This window comes from Marmota marmota, unplaced genomic scaffold (assembly GCF_001458135.2).
Source record: "Marmota marmota marmota unplaced genomic scaffold, marMar, whole genome shotgun sequence".
Classification (NCBI taxonomy): domain Eukaryota; kingdom Metazoa; phylum Chordata; class Mammalia; order Rodentia; family Sciuridae; genus Marmota; species Marmota marmota.
In genome coordinates, this window is record NW_026000241.1 from 222,068 (window position 1) to 237,814 (window position 15,747).

At 39.8% G+C, this 15,747-nt stretch overlaps 1 protein-coding gene and 1 long non-coding RNA gene across 2 annotated transcripts in view; one reads left to right on the plus strand and one right to left on the minus strand.

The window, feature by feature from the left end:
• Nucleotides 1–6: 6 nt before the first annotated feature.
• Nucleotides 7–10,061, plus strand: LOC107145156 (zinc finger protein OZF-like). Its single transcript, XM_048795259.1, is given in 7 exon segments — nt 7–561; nt 2,876–2,967; nt 3,664–3,790; nt 5,046–5,129; nt 5,757–5,839; nt 7,165–8,436; nt 8,438–10,061. Coding segments are annotated over 6 exon segments (1,644 nt in total). The 5' UTR covers nt 7–561; nt 2,876–2,934; the 3' UTR covers nt 8,483–10,061.
• Nucleotides 10,062–13,910: 3,849 nt separating this feature from the next.
• The window catches only part of LOC125613790, a 19,941-nt gene continuing 18,104 nt past the window's right edge, over nt 13,911–15,747 (minus strand). Inside the window, exon 3 of the long non-coding RNA XR_007344366.1 lies at nt 13,911–14,050. This is a non-coding gene — a long non-coding RNA (uncharacterized LOC125613790). The remainder of the gene's footprint in view (nt 14,051–15,747) is intronic.

Sequence of the window (15,747 nt, forward strand, 5' to 3'; positions counted from 1 at the left end):
TCGCCCTCGGCCGCCTCGCCCGGTTCTGCCTCCTGCAACGAACCGACCCGTGTGTCAGCCTCATCCTCCCCGGAGAGGAAGTTAGAATGTCCGCGCCTGGCCGGCCGACGTGGCTCGACGTGGCTGATGCCTGAGGAACCCCCTTGAAGGCCGAAGCCTGAAAGCGGAAGTGACGTCAGCGGGCGCCGGCCCCGCAGTGTAGTGTCAAGTGCCTTCCTCATGGTGCACCTCTCCCCGCCTTGGGTGGATTCTGCGTGCGGGGTCTCCCAGTGGTGGCAGCGGACCCCGGTAAAGGGACCAGGCCGGCTTCGCTGGCGTGCCTAGGGCCGCGCATCCTTCCCGGCTCTCGGGTCCGAGAGGCGCCGGTGGCGCTGGGTCAGGAAGTGTCGCCGGGGCGCGCCCTCCGGGTGCTTTCTTCCGCGGCGCTCCTCTTTTCCAAAGCCTGAAAAGCAGTCTTTCCGAAATTGTTTCCCAGAGGGAAGAGAATTTCCGCGATTTAGTAACGTTGGCTCCAGACTCAGTGCCCACTCTCCTGACGGATTGGCATTCTGGCGAGTTCAGGTCAGTATTGGGTACAAGTTGGTTCACAAGAGCCTCTACTTCTTTCTTAAAAGAATGTTTTATCTGAGAGTTTGGCATTGTCTTTGACGGTATTTAGTTTATACATGACATTCGGATAGAAAGATAATGTAGATTTTTAGGTGTCTAGGGTGTGACTACTTCTATGCAGATACAGGTTTTCTTACTGGAAAAACCTGTATCTGCATAGACATAGGTTTCTCTTCCGAAGTTCCAAAGCTTGTACGTCCCCACAGAGCTTCAAAACGGGGGCCGCCAGGAAAAAGAGATGGAAGGTTTATTAGTGGTGCTAGAATAATTGAATTCATTACAGCATGTGTTGTTTTGTTCAGGTTATTCTGTGGTGGTAGGAATTGAACACCGGGCTTTGAAGGTAAACCCTCTACCCCACCTCCTGTATGCATGCATGTTTTTTCCCTCACATTTTTCTTTCAAAAAATACGAATTAACATATGTAATAAATATAGTGGCAGATGTACCAATTTTGAGCATTGTGCATGTTTGCCCACTTTTCAGGAAATTAAGAACATTTTTTGGTAAATTATCATTTGAATATAAATTATCGTTGAATATAAATTGAGAACATGAAACTTTTCCTTTAAATACTCGGGAATGCATCTTCTAAAGATAAGGGCATCGCCTTACTAAAACCACAATACTGTTTCAAGTAACAAAGTTAAAAAGGATAATGTCGGGCTGGGGATGTGGCTCAAGCGGTAGCGCGCTCTCCTGGCATGCGCGCGGCCCGGGTTCCATCCTCAGCACCACATACCAACAAAGATGTTGTGTCCGCCAAAAACTAAAAAATAAATATTAAAATTCTCTCTCTCTCTCTCTCTCTCAAAAAAAAAAAAAAATGATAATGACATCTAGGCAGGCGCAGTGGCCCACGCGGTAACCCAGCGGCTCGGTTGGCGAAGGCAGGAGGATAGTGAGTCCAAAGCCAAGAGCTCAGCACCGGCGAGTCACTGAGCAACTCAGTGAGACCCTGTCTCTAAATGAAATACAAAATAGGCTGGGCATGTGGCTCAGTGGTTGAATGCCCCTGAGTTCAATCCCCAGTACCAAAAAATAAAATAATAATAATGTCATCTAAAGTTTGTTTTGATGAGGATTGAACCCAGTGCCTCCTGTGCTGGGCAAGCACTCTACCACTGAGCTGCAACCCCAGCTCCCTCAGTTCTATTTTAGTCACTTAGTGTCCATGGTTATTCTTCCAGGTACTGACAACATGTCTCTTAAAAACAGAATAGTTATCTTCAAAAAAGGGATAATTGTGAGGGCTGTAACTCTGGTAGAATGCTTGCCTAGCATTCTTTGGGCTTTGTTATATCCTCGGCATTGGGAAAAAGAGAGAGAGAGAGAGCGCACAGAGTTGCTTACAAGTACCAAAGGTCTGTTGTGTGATTCTCCTGTTGGTGCTTGCTAGAGGCTTCCAATAGTTCACACTGTTTACCCATGGACACTTTGAGGATTATTGGGTCTGCCTGATAATGTGGACCAGGTGCTTGAGAGGCTTGTACTGTACCTTTAACTTGCTCTTGTCTCTATTTGAAACTGAAAGCCTTAAGATATGTTAAAATTCATTCAAGTTTTGAAATGTTGCATCCAGAATTCAAAAGGTCTATAGAGTATTACACCCCTTTATTTTGGCTGGTAGTTTGTATGAGGTGCAATCTTTTGGAGTGGAATCTTTGAGGGATGTCTTTACAAGATCCAGACCACTGAACACCTACAAACTTTCATTTGCAATGTCAAGTTCTCTGGGGACTATGTTATTAGAAAGAATGGGGATTTGATATAGCCTAGGGGCTATCTGATTTAGGCCCCCCCCCCCGTATACTGTAGAGTCAATGCTGGAGCAGTCACTCTATCTTGTTTAGTTCATTTAGGGGGAACCCTGGGGGCTAGAGAATGCAGTTGTGAAGTCAGCTCCCTAGCATGTGTCTTTTGAAAAGAGGTGCTGCATAATCTCCCTCATGTCATTTATCACCATAGGGAAATAAAGTGTCACATCTCCCCTGGCCTGAAATGTCTTCCTAGTAAAATGAGACTGTTGTCTTTTCCTGGTGGGCAGCATAGTTTATCGTCCCTTCTGTTGGCTCTAGGTAGAAAGGACTACTCTGACATTGTATGGCAATTGTGTGTCTGTATGTAGAGTGTGTTGGATTATATGGGGTTTCATGCTAGAGTGGACTAATTTACTGACATATGAGTAAGAATTGTGGTCAGCTCTGGGTTCTCATGCGCTCTCTCTCTCTCTCTCTCTCTCTCTCTCTCTCTCTCTCTTTTTTAGGCTTTCTTCTGTCTAGGGGCCCAGTCTGCCTTCTTCAAGAAAAGATTAAGACAGAAAGGATGGTGGCAGACTGTCTGACAAATTGTTATCAGGTATGCAGACACCATGTCTCACAAAATGACCAGCTTGTCTTTACAGGTAGGCATATTTTTAGACAGATATGTCTTCAAAGTTTCTTAAATCAAGTAGAGACAAACTCAAGGACTCAGTCTCCAGCTGAATTTCTAGAGTGGAGCCTCTGGTATTGGTGAAGTGTTGCCTAAAAATCATCCCATTATTTCAGTAATTATGAATTAATCTTCACACTTATGTTGCTGAGGCTGGCCTTGAAAGTGCAATCCTCCTGCCCCAGCCTCCCAAGAAGCAGGGATTACAGGCTCAAGTGTGGTGCTGATATGGACACCAAGGCCTCAAACATGCTAGTCAAGTGCTCTGCTGCTGAACTACATTCCCAGCCTCCAGGAATGTACTTTAATAGTACAAAATAAGAAAAGGACTTGTATTCTGGTTGTGGTGAGATCAGTTCAGGTGCCAGAAGAGCCATTAAAGCCACATGACTGAGGGATATCAACCTTAAATTGAGTGTAAATAGAGAAAAAAGTTCCTAGGACCACGAAAGCCTTGGTAGACAATGGAAGCCTCAGATCCCTGTGTAGGCACTGGTCTCAATTCCTCTTTCTCTAGTGAACATTGGTGGAAATGTTGCTATTTTACTTGTTACTCAGGTTTGCTTGCATGCATGTGTGTAATGTTTTAGGACCTGGTGACTTTTTTTTTTTTTTTTTAAGAACTTGGTGACCTTTGAGGATGTGGCTGTGGACTTCACCCAAGAGGAATGGATTCTATTGGATCAAATGCACAGAGACCTGTACAGAGATGTGATGCTAGAGAACTACCGGAACCTGGCCTCAGTAGGTAAGACTGCCATCATTCCTTGTAGCTTAGGGAAGATGGGTGTTCTGTACTTGCTGTGCTGCAGCATCAGTGATGTCAACTCTGACTATGTTGGGAAATAACAGGGGCATAGTCTCTTCCCTAGTATAGTGGTCCACCTTTATTCTAAGGTGTATATTCTAGGACGCCCCCAATGGATGTCTGGAAATGTTCGTCGAACTGAACAGTTTCAATCAAGTTTTGAGGTGCAACAACAAAAGCAACATGAATTTCTTTTTTCTTCTGTATAGTTTCACAGATTGAAGATTTTTTTCTTATTGTAGATATTAGCAGCCTAAGCATATATATTTTTTTCCTTTTTAAATCAAGAACTTTCAACTTTCAGTTAAATATAGCACTTTATGTTTTCTCTTTGGCATTTTCAAATTGGCAGCATCACTACTGTTCTCTTTGGGTCTGTTTTTAAGTAAAATAAGGATTACTTGAACACAAGCAATGTTATACTGTGATAATCAACCATAAGTGAGACAGCTACTAAATGACTTAATGGTCAGGAAGCATATAGAGTGTGGATATGATGGATAAAGGGATGATTCATATCCCCTGTAGGACAGAGTAGGATAGCATGAGATTTTATCAAGCTACTCAAAATGGTGTGCAATTTAAAACTAGTGAATATTTTTCTGGAAATTTATATTTCACATGTTTAGATAGGATGGATTGTAAGAAACCATAAAAGTAAAACTATAGGGGGGACTACTGTACATTTTAATACATATTGGTGGTTATCAAAATGTGAGTCCAAGAAGAATATTGTTGCCATCACCCCATGGGAAATAAAAATTATTTTTTATTTCCAGCTCAGTGGTAGAGCACTTGCCTAACATGCACAAGGTACTGAGATTCAATCACCAGGACTACCCCCACAAAAGTGAAATGTAAATTACCAGTTTCTTCTTTTGACCTATCGAATCAGAAACTCCAGGTAGATACCTGTCATGTGAGTTTTAACAAGCCACCCACATGAATCTGATGCAGTGTCATGTGAGAATCACTGGGGTAATTTTTGTTTCACTATATTTTCTATTTGAATCAAGGTGTTAGTGTTTGGGTTTCAGGGTTCAAAGATCTTTTGGGGGCATAGAAAGAGATGATATTTTCATGCTTAGCCCTTTTATGATTCCCTACATCTGTTAGAAATATAGTTCCTGAATCATAATGTTTTATGATCTTTTATCTGAAACTCTTTCATGAATGTATCTTTCCCTGTATACAGGATGTGAGCCCATTAAACCTAGTCTCATCTACTGGTTGGAACAAGAAGAGGATCTGTGGACAGTGCAGAGTGGAGATCTCCAAGGTGAGTGTTTGTGAATAACAGTCCCCATCAAGGACACATAGTGTATTTGGGAGTGTTAAGGGGGACTTTTTAATATGCACTTGATATCAGACATTTCAGGTCATTTCTCTGAGAAGGTAAAAAAGTAAAGAACTTCTCATATGCTCACTTTCTGTCTATTCAGACTTTCCTGTGATCTCACAAAAATGACCTTTTTTTATTATTTTGTTATATGGTTTATGTCCAGATTTTTGCTCCTTTTTATGCCTAATAATATTTTTTGTTGTTAACCATCAGTTTTATTTTTCAAAGAATTAATTTTTAATAAATGTCTAAAACTGTGATTCACATCTTTAGCTGTCACCAAAGTTTTAACCTAGTTCAAAATGGTCAAACTTTTCTTTTCTTTTTTTTTTTAAACCTTAACCCTTATTTATTTATGTTTTTGTGGTGCTGAGGATCAAACCCAGTGCCTCACACATGCTGGGCAGGCACTCTACCACTGAACCACAACCCCAGCTCCAGACTTTTCTTTCTTTTTAACCAGTTTTAAATTGATAACAAATATAAATGAGCCCTATTATTTTTAACTCCTAAGTCTACCATTTCTGCTCCAAACTTTAATTTTATTTTTCTGTTTATCTTCAGAATGGAAAATACTACTTAACACCAAAGAGGCAACACTTCAGCAGGATTTTTTGAGGGGACAGACTTCCAGTGGGATACAAACAGTAAGATTAACATGGATATTTGTTGTTTTCCACTCAGAGAACATTGCCAATTCCCTTATAGAAAATAAGTAGCATTCACCTAGGAAGGAGTATATTCTGAAGGTGATGAATTTGAATTTTTAACATGTCCCAAACCTGTCTGTCATAAAACCTATTCCTTCAGAGATCCCATAAGTACATAGTCCCACATGTGTAACTAGAGATTGACTTTTAAGGCAGTATTGTGAATATTTTTGGGGGAGGGGGGAATGGTCTAAAGAGTGAATCCTGGTCCTGTGCAAGCTAGGCCAACACTACCCTGAGCTACATTCCCAGCCTTTTTTTTAAGTGTCAAGACAGGGTCTTGCTAAGTTGCCCAGGTTGCCCTTGAACTTAACAATCCTCCTGCCTTAGCCCCTGAGTATCTATGATTCTAGGTGAATGCCACTCTGCTGGCTCAATTTTGTAAATATCTTTTTTTTTTTTTTTTGGTAGAGGGGGTACCAGGGATTGAACTCAGGGGCACTCAACGTCTGAGCCACATCCCTAGTCCTCTTGTATTTTATGTAGAGAAAGGGTCTCACTGAGTTGCTTAGTGCCTTGCTGTAGCTGAGGCTGGCTTTGAATTTACAATCCCCCTGCCTCAGGCTCCTCAGCCACTGGGATTACAGGCACATACCACCTCACCTGGCCTCAATTTTGTAAATATCTAAACAGTTGTTTTAAGATTAGAGCAGATGGCAGAAGGTTCTGGCACTATTGTTTCATAATTCAATTTAAAAGAAATCATGCCAGGAACTGTAAGAATGTCATGAAGATGTTAAAAATCATAATCATCCTCTAAATAAATATATTATCATTGTTCATTGTTTTACAGGGAAAAGGCAATAGAATCGGTGAATTCTAATATTAACAAGGGAGATTAATATCAAAAGATTGGGAATTTCTTTATAGAAAATCAACATAAATGAGAGATTTTTGAGTAGCATTCACCCAGTAGGGAGATACTCTGAATATGATGAATTTAGGATTTTATCCTAAATTTAGCTCAAAACATGAGGCAGAGTTTCACTAATACACATTCCTACACATGTAACTGGACACTGAGGTTCCTAAAGGAACTTCATAAAAATATAGAGTAGTCATTTCCAAGAGTAGACTGGATGTCACAGGATCCTTGAAATTGGGTTCCTTCATTCAGCTTGAAGTTTACAGAGCAGGGAATGTTTGCATGTAATCAAAGTGGTAAGGATAATAATCATAATAATACTGTTTCTGTCTGCAGATAGGTAAGAATTAATAAGTCTGAAAAGTCTTTTAACCATCATTCATCCCTTCATCAACAGGCAGGACACCACAGTGCAGGGGAACTTTGTGACTATATGCAGTGTGGAGAAATCTTCAGTGAACACTCATATTTCAAGACTCACATGAAAACTCAAAATACAAGGAATGCAGGGCATTTTACTCACTCTACAAGTCCTGCCGTGCCTGTTCAAATGCGCACAATGAAAAACAATGCATGTAAGGTTTGTGGAAAAGTCTTCAGACGTTCTTCAAACCTTAATAGGCACATGCGAACCCATACTGGGGAGAAACCCTTTAAATGTAAGGAATGTAGGAAGCCCTTCACTACTTACTCACGGCTAATGGAACATTTTAGAATTCATACTGGAGAAAAACCCTATAAATGTAAGGAATGTGGAAAAGCCTTCACTAAGCGCTCAGGCCTTACCACACATGAACCAACACATGCTTCAGAGAAGCCCTATGAATGTAACGAATGTGGGAAAGCCTTCGCTTCATCCTCACGCCTTGCTCAACATGTAAGAACTCACAGTGGCGAGAGACCCTATATATGTAAGGAATGTGGAAGAGCCTTTCTCACTTCCTCATATCTACGTAACCACATAAGAAGAACTCACAGTGGGGAGAAACCCTATATATGTAGGGAATGTGGAAAAGCCTTCCATTCTTCCTCATACCTACGTAGACATGTAAGAACTCACAGTGGTGAGAGACCCTATATTTGTAAAGAGTGTGGAAAAGCCTTCCTTAATTCTTCATACCTACATAATCATGTAAGAAAAACTCATAGTGGAGAGATACCCTTTATATGTGGTGAATGTGGTAAAGTCTTTCATGCTTCCTCATACCTACGTAGACATGTAAGAACTCACAGTGGAGAGAGACCCTATATATGTAAGGAATGTGGGAAAGCCTTCCTCAATTCCTCATACCTACGTAAACATCTAATCATTCACACTGGAAAGAAACCCTATGAATGTAAGGAATGTGGGAAAGCCTACAATAGATGCAATCTATTACTTGACCATTTAAAAACTCACATGGTGGAAAAGCCATTTGAATGTAATGTATGTGGAAAATCCTTTCAGTATTTCTCTTATCTTACTAAGCACATTCATATTCACACAGGAGTAAAACCCTATAAGTGTAAGTACTGTGGGAAAGCCTTCACCACTTCTTCAAGCCGAACTGAGCATGTAAGAACTCACACTGGGGAAAGGCCTTATGAATGTAAGGAATGTGGGAAATCCTTCAGTTCATCCTCAAACCTAATTCATCATGTGAAAATTCACACAACAGAGAAACCCTTTAAGTGTCAGGAATGTGGGAAAGCCTACAGTAAGTTTTACCTACTAACTGAACATTTAATAACTCACACTGAAAAGAAACCCTTTCAATGGGAGGAATACAAAAAAATCCCTTAAGATTCTTCACATTGTAAGGAAGGAAATATAAAATATTTCACTAATTCCCAGAAAGTTACTAAATGTGAGACTTTGCAATAGAAGGAAGAACTCCTGATGTAAAATATATGGGAAGGTTGTAGTTCTGTAAATATGTTGGTCTTCACTTGTGTCATCATAGTGGAGAAAACTTTATGAAGGAAAGGACTGTTGGAAAGTCAACCTTTAGCAAACATGATTCAGATCCAAGAGAAATTTAATATAGGGGTTTGGGAATTATGTCCCCTTAACTTGAAATCTAGTGTACCAACAGACACCACTGTCTGAATGGTTCTGGTTTATTTCGAACATTTGTGATTCTACCTTGATCATTCTGGAGTGATATGTCTTTCCTTTCCTCCATAGCAACACTATTTCATTTCAGTCATTTCAGTTGCTACAACTTCTGGATAGCCACCAGGTGAAAAGTGGGCCTTTGGGATACAAACAATACTATTTTAGCAGTATAGAATCTTTCCTAGGTTTCTCATGTTTTTTTTTTTTTTTTTTGTACCAGGGATTGAACTCAGGTGTTTAACAGGGTCTCACTGAATTGCTTAGGACCTTGCTAAATTGCTGAGGTTGGCTTTGACTTGTGATTTTCCTGCCTCAGCTTCCTGAGCTGCTGGGACAGGCACGCATGACCATACCTGGCTTGTCATGCTCTTAAACATGCTAAATCCTGGGATTTAGTACTGTGAGAAAGCCTTTTTCACTTTAACACATTTAATGTTGTTAAATGCCCTTGTTCTCTTATACCTGATCCTTTCAGATAAAAGATGAGAGTGCAAGAAAAGTGAGTAGAGAAAGGACGAGTGATAAATAATTACTAGTGTGAGAGACCTCAATTTCATGACCATGCAGAGAGAGAGAGAGACCCCGTGAACCCCTTGAGAATGGAAGTTCCTGTAACATTGGCATTGCAGGGAGTGAGGGAGAGGCCTCAGTGTTGTCTTTAATCTGTGCATCCATTACACAGCCTGCAAAGCACTTATGAATGCCTGAGTTAGCAACAGCTTGGACTGGCAGTACAAACTGCTTCTGGATTTGTCCTTTGATGCACATGGAAACAGAAAAACTGAACATAACTGGTGTCATGTTCTACTGTGCTCGAAACCATCATGGTTCTGAATTGGCCCTTGGGTACAGCCTCTCAGACCAGCACAATCAGGTTTCAGCCTGAGTGATCCAAATTTAAAGTTTGAGCAACTTTGGGTTCTATCATGTGTTGCCGTCAGAACTCAGCCCCTTGATGGCTGCCATCAGGGCTGCAGCCCTTTCTTTGGCTTTTAATCCAGCCAGTGCAGAGGTATTCCAAATCATGCTAAACAATAAATCCTGAACAGAAGAGACCTGTGCACTTTCATGTTCCATGTGTTTCTTGTGAGGAGTGGTAATGAAATGGTTCTCTTGTGGGTGTGATTATTACTGTTAAGCCCAAATATTATTGCCATTACCTGTTGGCAGTGACAATAAAGGTGATCACATCAATCTGGGCTGCCTTGTGTGGATGGTTATGGCTCATGAATTTGCCTTAGATGCCATCCTTACTGTCTGAAATGAGACCTATAGGTCCCTCTGGAACTTGTTCACAGTTGCCTGCTGATGAGCACATGTAGGTGATGGGTGAAGTCACTAGTGCAGTTTGGCCTCGTCCTTCCCCTTGTCTCCAAGTGACAGTATCATTAATAAATGACAGTATAATGTTCACAGCCCAGACATTGCCCTGCCTGAGAAACTCACTGCTGGTGACCTTGCCACTGGAGAGGACTTCCTCCTGTGCACTAAAGATGAGTTCAAATTCACCAGAACCTTCTTTGTAGCAATATCTGTGCGCTAGTGCTCCTCAGGTACAAATTGCACACAAAACATTTGCTTTTTCTTACTTTGATATTTGGGGTTTGATTGTGTGCCCAAGCTTGCTGTCAGCTTAGCCTGTGATCCTGGTATAATGTCAGCCAAAACATACAGCTCTATACCCCATACCTTTAGGAAAATCTGATAGAAGTTACTGCTACCTCTTAGAGAGGTTACTACCTACATTTCTGAAAGTTGACAAAACTTTTTCTGGTTTCCCAGGAGGCAGCTGCTGTCAATTAATGCAGTGACACCAAAGGGGAGTCCACTATCTTCCCAGTTAATTCTGCTGATCATGTTTTCCATGTTGATCTGACTCCTTCCCCTTGGTTTCAAAACCATTTTTCTCTACTTAGAATTTGCTAATGTTTAAATTCATATCCTCACAACAGTATAATTCCAGGCCTTCCATCTTGATCACTGTCAAATTCATACTATTATACGTTTTACAATCTGCAGAAAAAATTATTGATCTTGCAACATTTCAGGTCTATTTTCTTGAATAATGCCATAGTTATCTGAGAACTTTGTTGTGGCCAGGCCCACAAGTACTGTACATACTTATTACAAGTACTGCAATATTTCACCTTTTCTTTCTTTCCTTTCTTTGTCCTTTTTTTTTTAAACCCCTTCCCTCCCTTCTGATTGAACCAGGGGTGATCTCACTGAGCTACATCACTAATCTTTTTTTATTTTTATTTTGAGACAGTCTTGCTAGATTGCTGAGGCTAGCCTCAAACTTACAAATCCTGTCCCAGCCTCCAGAATTACTACCATGCCTGGCATTTTTCTCCTTATCAGTGAAAAATCTCTTGACGTTGTCCCAGAGTTGTTTAGTGTAACATCAGACCATCTGAGGATCAATTGTGTTACTCATGTATTGTATTTCCTGTATATTGGGATGTACTGAAATTCTGGGGGTCTGGGCAGAGACTGCACCTCCCAGTGTGCTAAGTTATTCCTCAAGATAGTAAACAACATACGTGGAGGCATGTATTTCATATTCAAACCAACCATCAAAAGGCCAAATTCTCAGCTACTTGCTTTGTCTAACTAATATATAAAGTCAGTATTTCCCCTTCCAAAAATCAACACAGGGAAAGGCTCAAGACAAATAGTAATATTTCCTATGCCTTTACCCATGAGAATTATTCAAACTTGATCCTAAACTTTTTCATGCCCTGCTTTGCCTTTGTGGTGGAAATTCCAATAAATGCTGAGGCAGATGCTTTCTTCTTGCTTATCTGTCTCCTGACCAACTCTCTCTCTTCCCCTTGTAGGCCTGTGCGGCCTCTGCTGTGCCCTTTTTGTTAGTACTAGGAGTAAAAAACATAGTCACTGGAGCCTCTTTCTGTACTCAGTCATCTTTATGAATCCACAAACTTAAATCAATCATTTCTTGGCCTTTCTTCATAGATTTTAATACCTGTGTACATATCTCACAGCATGATGTTACCTTTCTTAGGTAAATTTTGCACTGCATGAGAGCTATATATACTAGGCTGGTATTGTCTATGTCACTAAACTATATCCTCAACCTTTGTAATTTTTTTATTACAACATTGCAGGAGGGGAAAAAAAGATTATAGGAGTTTACATCTTATGTGTTTTCCACTTTCTGATGGTGTCTTATAGATTTCTTCATTTTGTCCTACCCAAGTGTCTCCATTCCTTTATGTTTTTCAGAAATTTAAGACCTTAAATATGTTCCATTACCTTGTCTTCCACATTTTGTAATTCTAATTTCAAATTTATATACTAAATGCATACCATTTTGGTCATTTTTCTCCCTATGGACATGAGATTATCATAGCTCCTCTATTTCTGTCAAACAACATACATGGAGGCAAGTATTTCATATTCAAACCAACCATCAAAAGGCCAGTGAGGGAGGTGGATTCACAGTGAGAGAAAAGAGCTAAATGCCATTTTCCCCCCTCCATTTACATGTCCCCAACATCTGACAACTCTATGGTGGCTATGAGACATAGCATAGACCTTTACAAAAAAGACTGAGATGATCATCCTCCACCCTCAATGTAGGCCAGCTTGTAATAGAATAAATAGCATGGAAAAGGCCTTTGAAATGAAATTCATATTGAAACCACAACTATAGAATGCTTAGTTAAATTTGCATTTTTTCCTTTTTTTTTTTTTTGGTAGTGCTGAGAATCTGTGTTGTTGAGAATAAAAACATGGGGATTTCAAATTATAAACAAGACATTTACAAAAGAAAGGTTTAAGGCTGATGTGACTTCTGTGATTGTTAGGTTCTACTTTCCAGTTCAATGGTAAAATATTTCATGAAGACTGAGAAGTGGGCTGGGGATGTGGCTCAAGCGGTAGCAGGCTCGCGTGGCATGCGTGCGGCCCGGGTTCCATCCTCAGCACCACATACAAACAAAGATGTGTCTGCCGAAAACTAAAAAATAAATATTAAAAAAATTCTCTCTCTCTCTCTCTCTCTTTCTCTAAAAAAAAGACTGAGAAGATAAATATTTTACATTTATACATATATTTTATATATGTATATTTTAATCACTGAGAAGGATACAATGAAATTGGTTTTTTAAAAGGTAAATGAAAACAGTACTTAAGAAATAGTTAACCCAGAGCTGGGGTTGTAGGTCAGTGGTAGAGCACTTGCCTAGCATGTGAGGCACTGGGTTTAATCCTCAGCACCACATATAAATAAATAAATAAATAAATAAATAAAGTTTAAAAAATTTTTCAAAATCTCATAAAAAATAGTTAACCCAAAAGAACAGTAAAAAGAGGAAACTGGATAATGAGAAAGGAGACCATAGAGATAATAATATAGTAGAACTGAATCTCAACATACTCAGACACATTAAATGTAATTGAAAGGATGCACCCCATTTTGCCTGTGCTATCCCAGAGCAGCAGATCTCCACATACCTGGCATCTAGGGAGAAAAGCTGAGCACTGAAGGAGCAGAGCAATGGTGGCCATGCTGGGCTGAGGCTGCTGCATCTGGCATTGCTCCTACCCATGCAGATTTATTCAAATTAAAACAGCTGTTGTGACGATTTCAAATAACTCCTCTCAGTATACCTTTGCTGCCCTAATTTCACCACCAAGAGGTATCAGTGCCGTGCTGTCTACCATCAGTGTCTTCATAGTCCTCGCGCTCTGTTCTACCTCTTTACTGTTAAAGAGACTTAGGCCAAGAACCATCTCTGCTTCCCCATCCTTTAATTCCAATCCAGATGGCAACTACAAGTCCAGTCTGACAAGGACATCAAATACAGTAACTCCAAACCTTATTTTATTGACATAGAAAAATGTTGAGAATTATAAAATTTGATTGGTTTGAAGAATGTAAAGAATTTTTTATTTAATTATTTATTTATTTGGCGGACACAATATCTTTGTTTGTATGTGGTGCTGAGGATCGAACCCAGGCCACACGCATGCCAGGCGAGCGCGCTACCGCTTGAGCCACATCCCCAGCCCGAATGTAAAGAATTTGACAGATGATGGATGCCAATATTAAATCTGTTGAAGTTTTATGTATAAGATGAGGAGAAACAACATCCAAACCTAAGATATGACTTCCTCAAATGTGGCTTAAGAAATATGGACACTTAGGGACTGGATGTGCCTCAGTGGTAGAGCATTTGCCTAGCACATGTGAGGTGCTGGGTTCAATCCTCAGCACCACATAAAACATAAATGAATAAAATAAAGGTATTGGGCTGGGGCTGGGGCAGTGGCAGAGCACTTGCCTAGTATGTGTGAGACACTGGGGTTGATCTTTAATACCACATAAAAATAAATAAAGGCATCTGTCCATCTGTAACTATAAAAAATAAAAATAAATAAAATAAAGGTATTGTGTCCATCTATAACTAAAAAATTAATAAAAGAGAAATATGGACACTTAAAATTCTACCTTGAAAATAAGAATAGATTTTATTATTAGCGATAAAAGATGGGGTGTGGAATAGAGATTCAGTTTTCATTCAGTTAATTAAATCTGTAAGGTCATAAACCAGGTAATATAAAGAGCTTTCATGACTCCACTTATATGTACATTAGAAGGAACTTTCAGATTTTACTATAAATCCTCAATGTAATTTGAGCAGTACTAATTTAATGCCAATATATAAATAAAGTTTCACATAGTTATGGTTTCACTATTCTCTTGGGAACTGAACTCATTTTCCTCTGTGGGTTTGGATTTGACATACATTTTTGGTTTTTTTAAATTTTATTTATTTATTTTTTTATCCTGGGCATTGAAGCCAAGGTGTTCTATCACCAAGCTACATCCCTATCCCTTTTTAAAATTTTGAGACAATGTTTCACTAAGTTGCTGAGGCTAGCCTTGAACTTGCAATCCTCCTGCCTCAGCCTCTCAAGTAGCTAGAATTACAGGCATACATCATCAAGTCTTAGAGAGTCTACATTTAATATCATACAAAATACACTTCAGAGCAAAGAAAATCACCAGGTAATATAAAGAGCTTTCATGAGCAAAGGAAAAGAAGAGCCTAACAGAATGTTGATACTGTAATAATATATCAATTCACTGAAAAGTATCTTAAATGTACGGACATCTAACAATAGAGCTTCATAATACATGAAGGAAAAAGAGATACATTGGTGGGGGGGAAGCAGACATCCATATAAAATCTCTTCCATCAATAATAAACAGAATAGTAGGGGCTGAGGATATAACTCAATTTGTAGGGTGCTTGCCTCACATGCGCAAGGCCCTGGGATCAATCCCCAGCAACACCCCAAAATAAATTAAACAATAGTAGAGAGCATGAGCAGGGTTTTTTAAAAAATGTGAATAAATATTTATCAAAAGGATCACATTGACATCTGTAAAATGTGATATAGCAACAGTTAAATATAATTACTTTCACATGTACATGGAACATTCTCCAACAATGTACATATCCTGGGGCATTAAAGAAACTGTAAAACAAAGTGTATTATTTGACCATGATGAAGTTAGACTAGAAATTAAGAACAGAACAGAAAAGGGCTGAGATGTAGCTCAGTGTTACAGCACTTGTCTAGAATGTGCAAGGCCCTGGATTCAATCCTCAGTACTTGAAAAGAAATTAATAAATTTGCCAGGCACAGTGTCATACACCCAGGATCTCAGTGGCTCAGGAGTCTGAGGCAGGAGGATCACAAGTTCAAAGCCAGCCTCAGCAACTTAGTGAGGCCCTAAGCAACTCAGCGAGACCCTGTCTCTAAATAAAATATAAAATAGGGCTGGGGATATGGCTCTGTGGTCAAGTGCCTCTGACTTCAATCCCCTGTACCCCCCCCCCCCCCCCC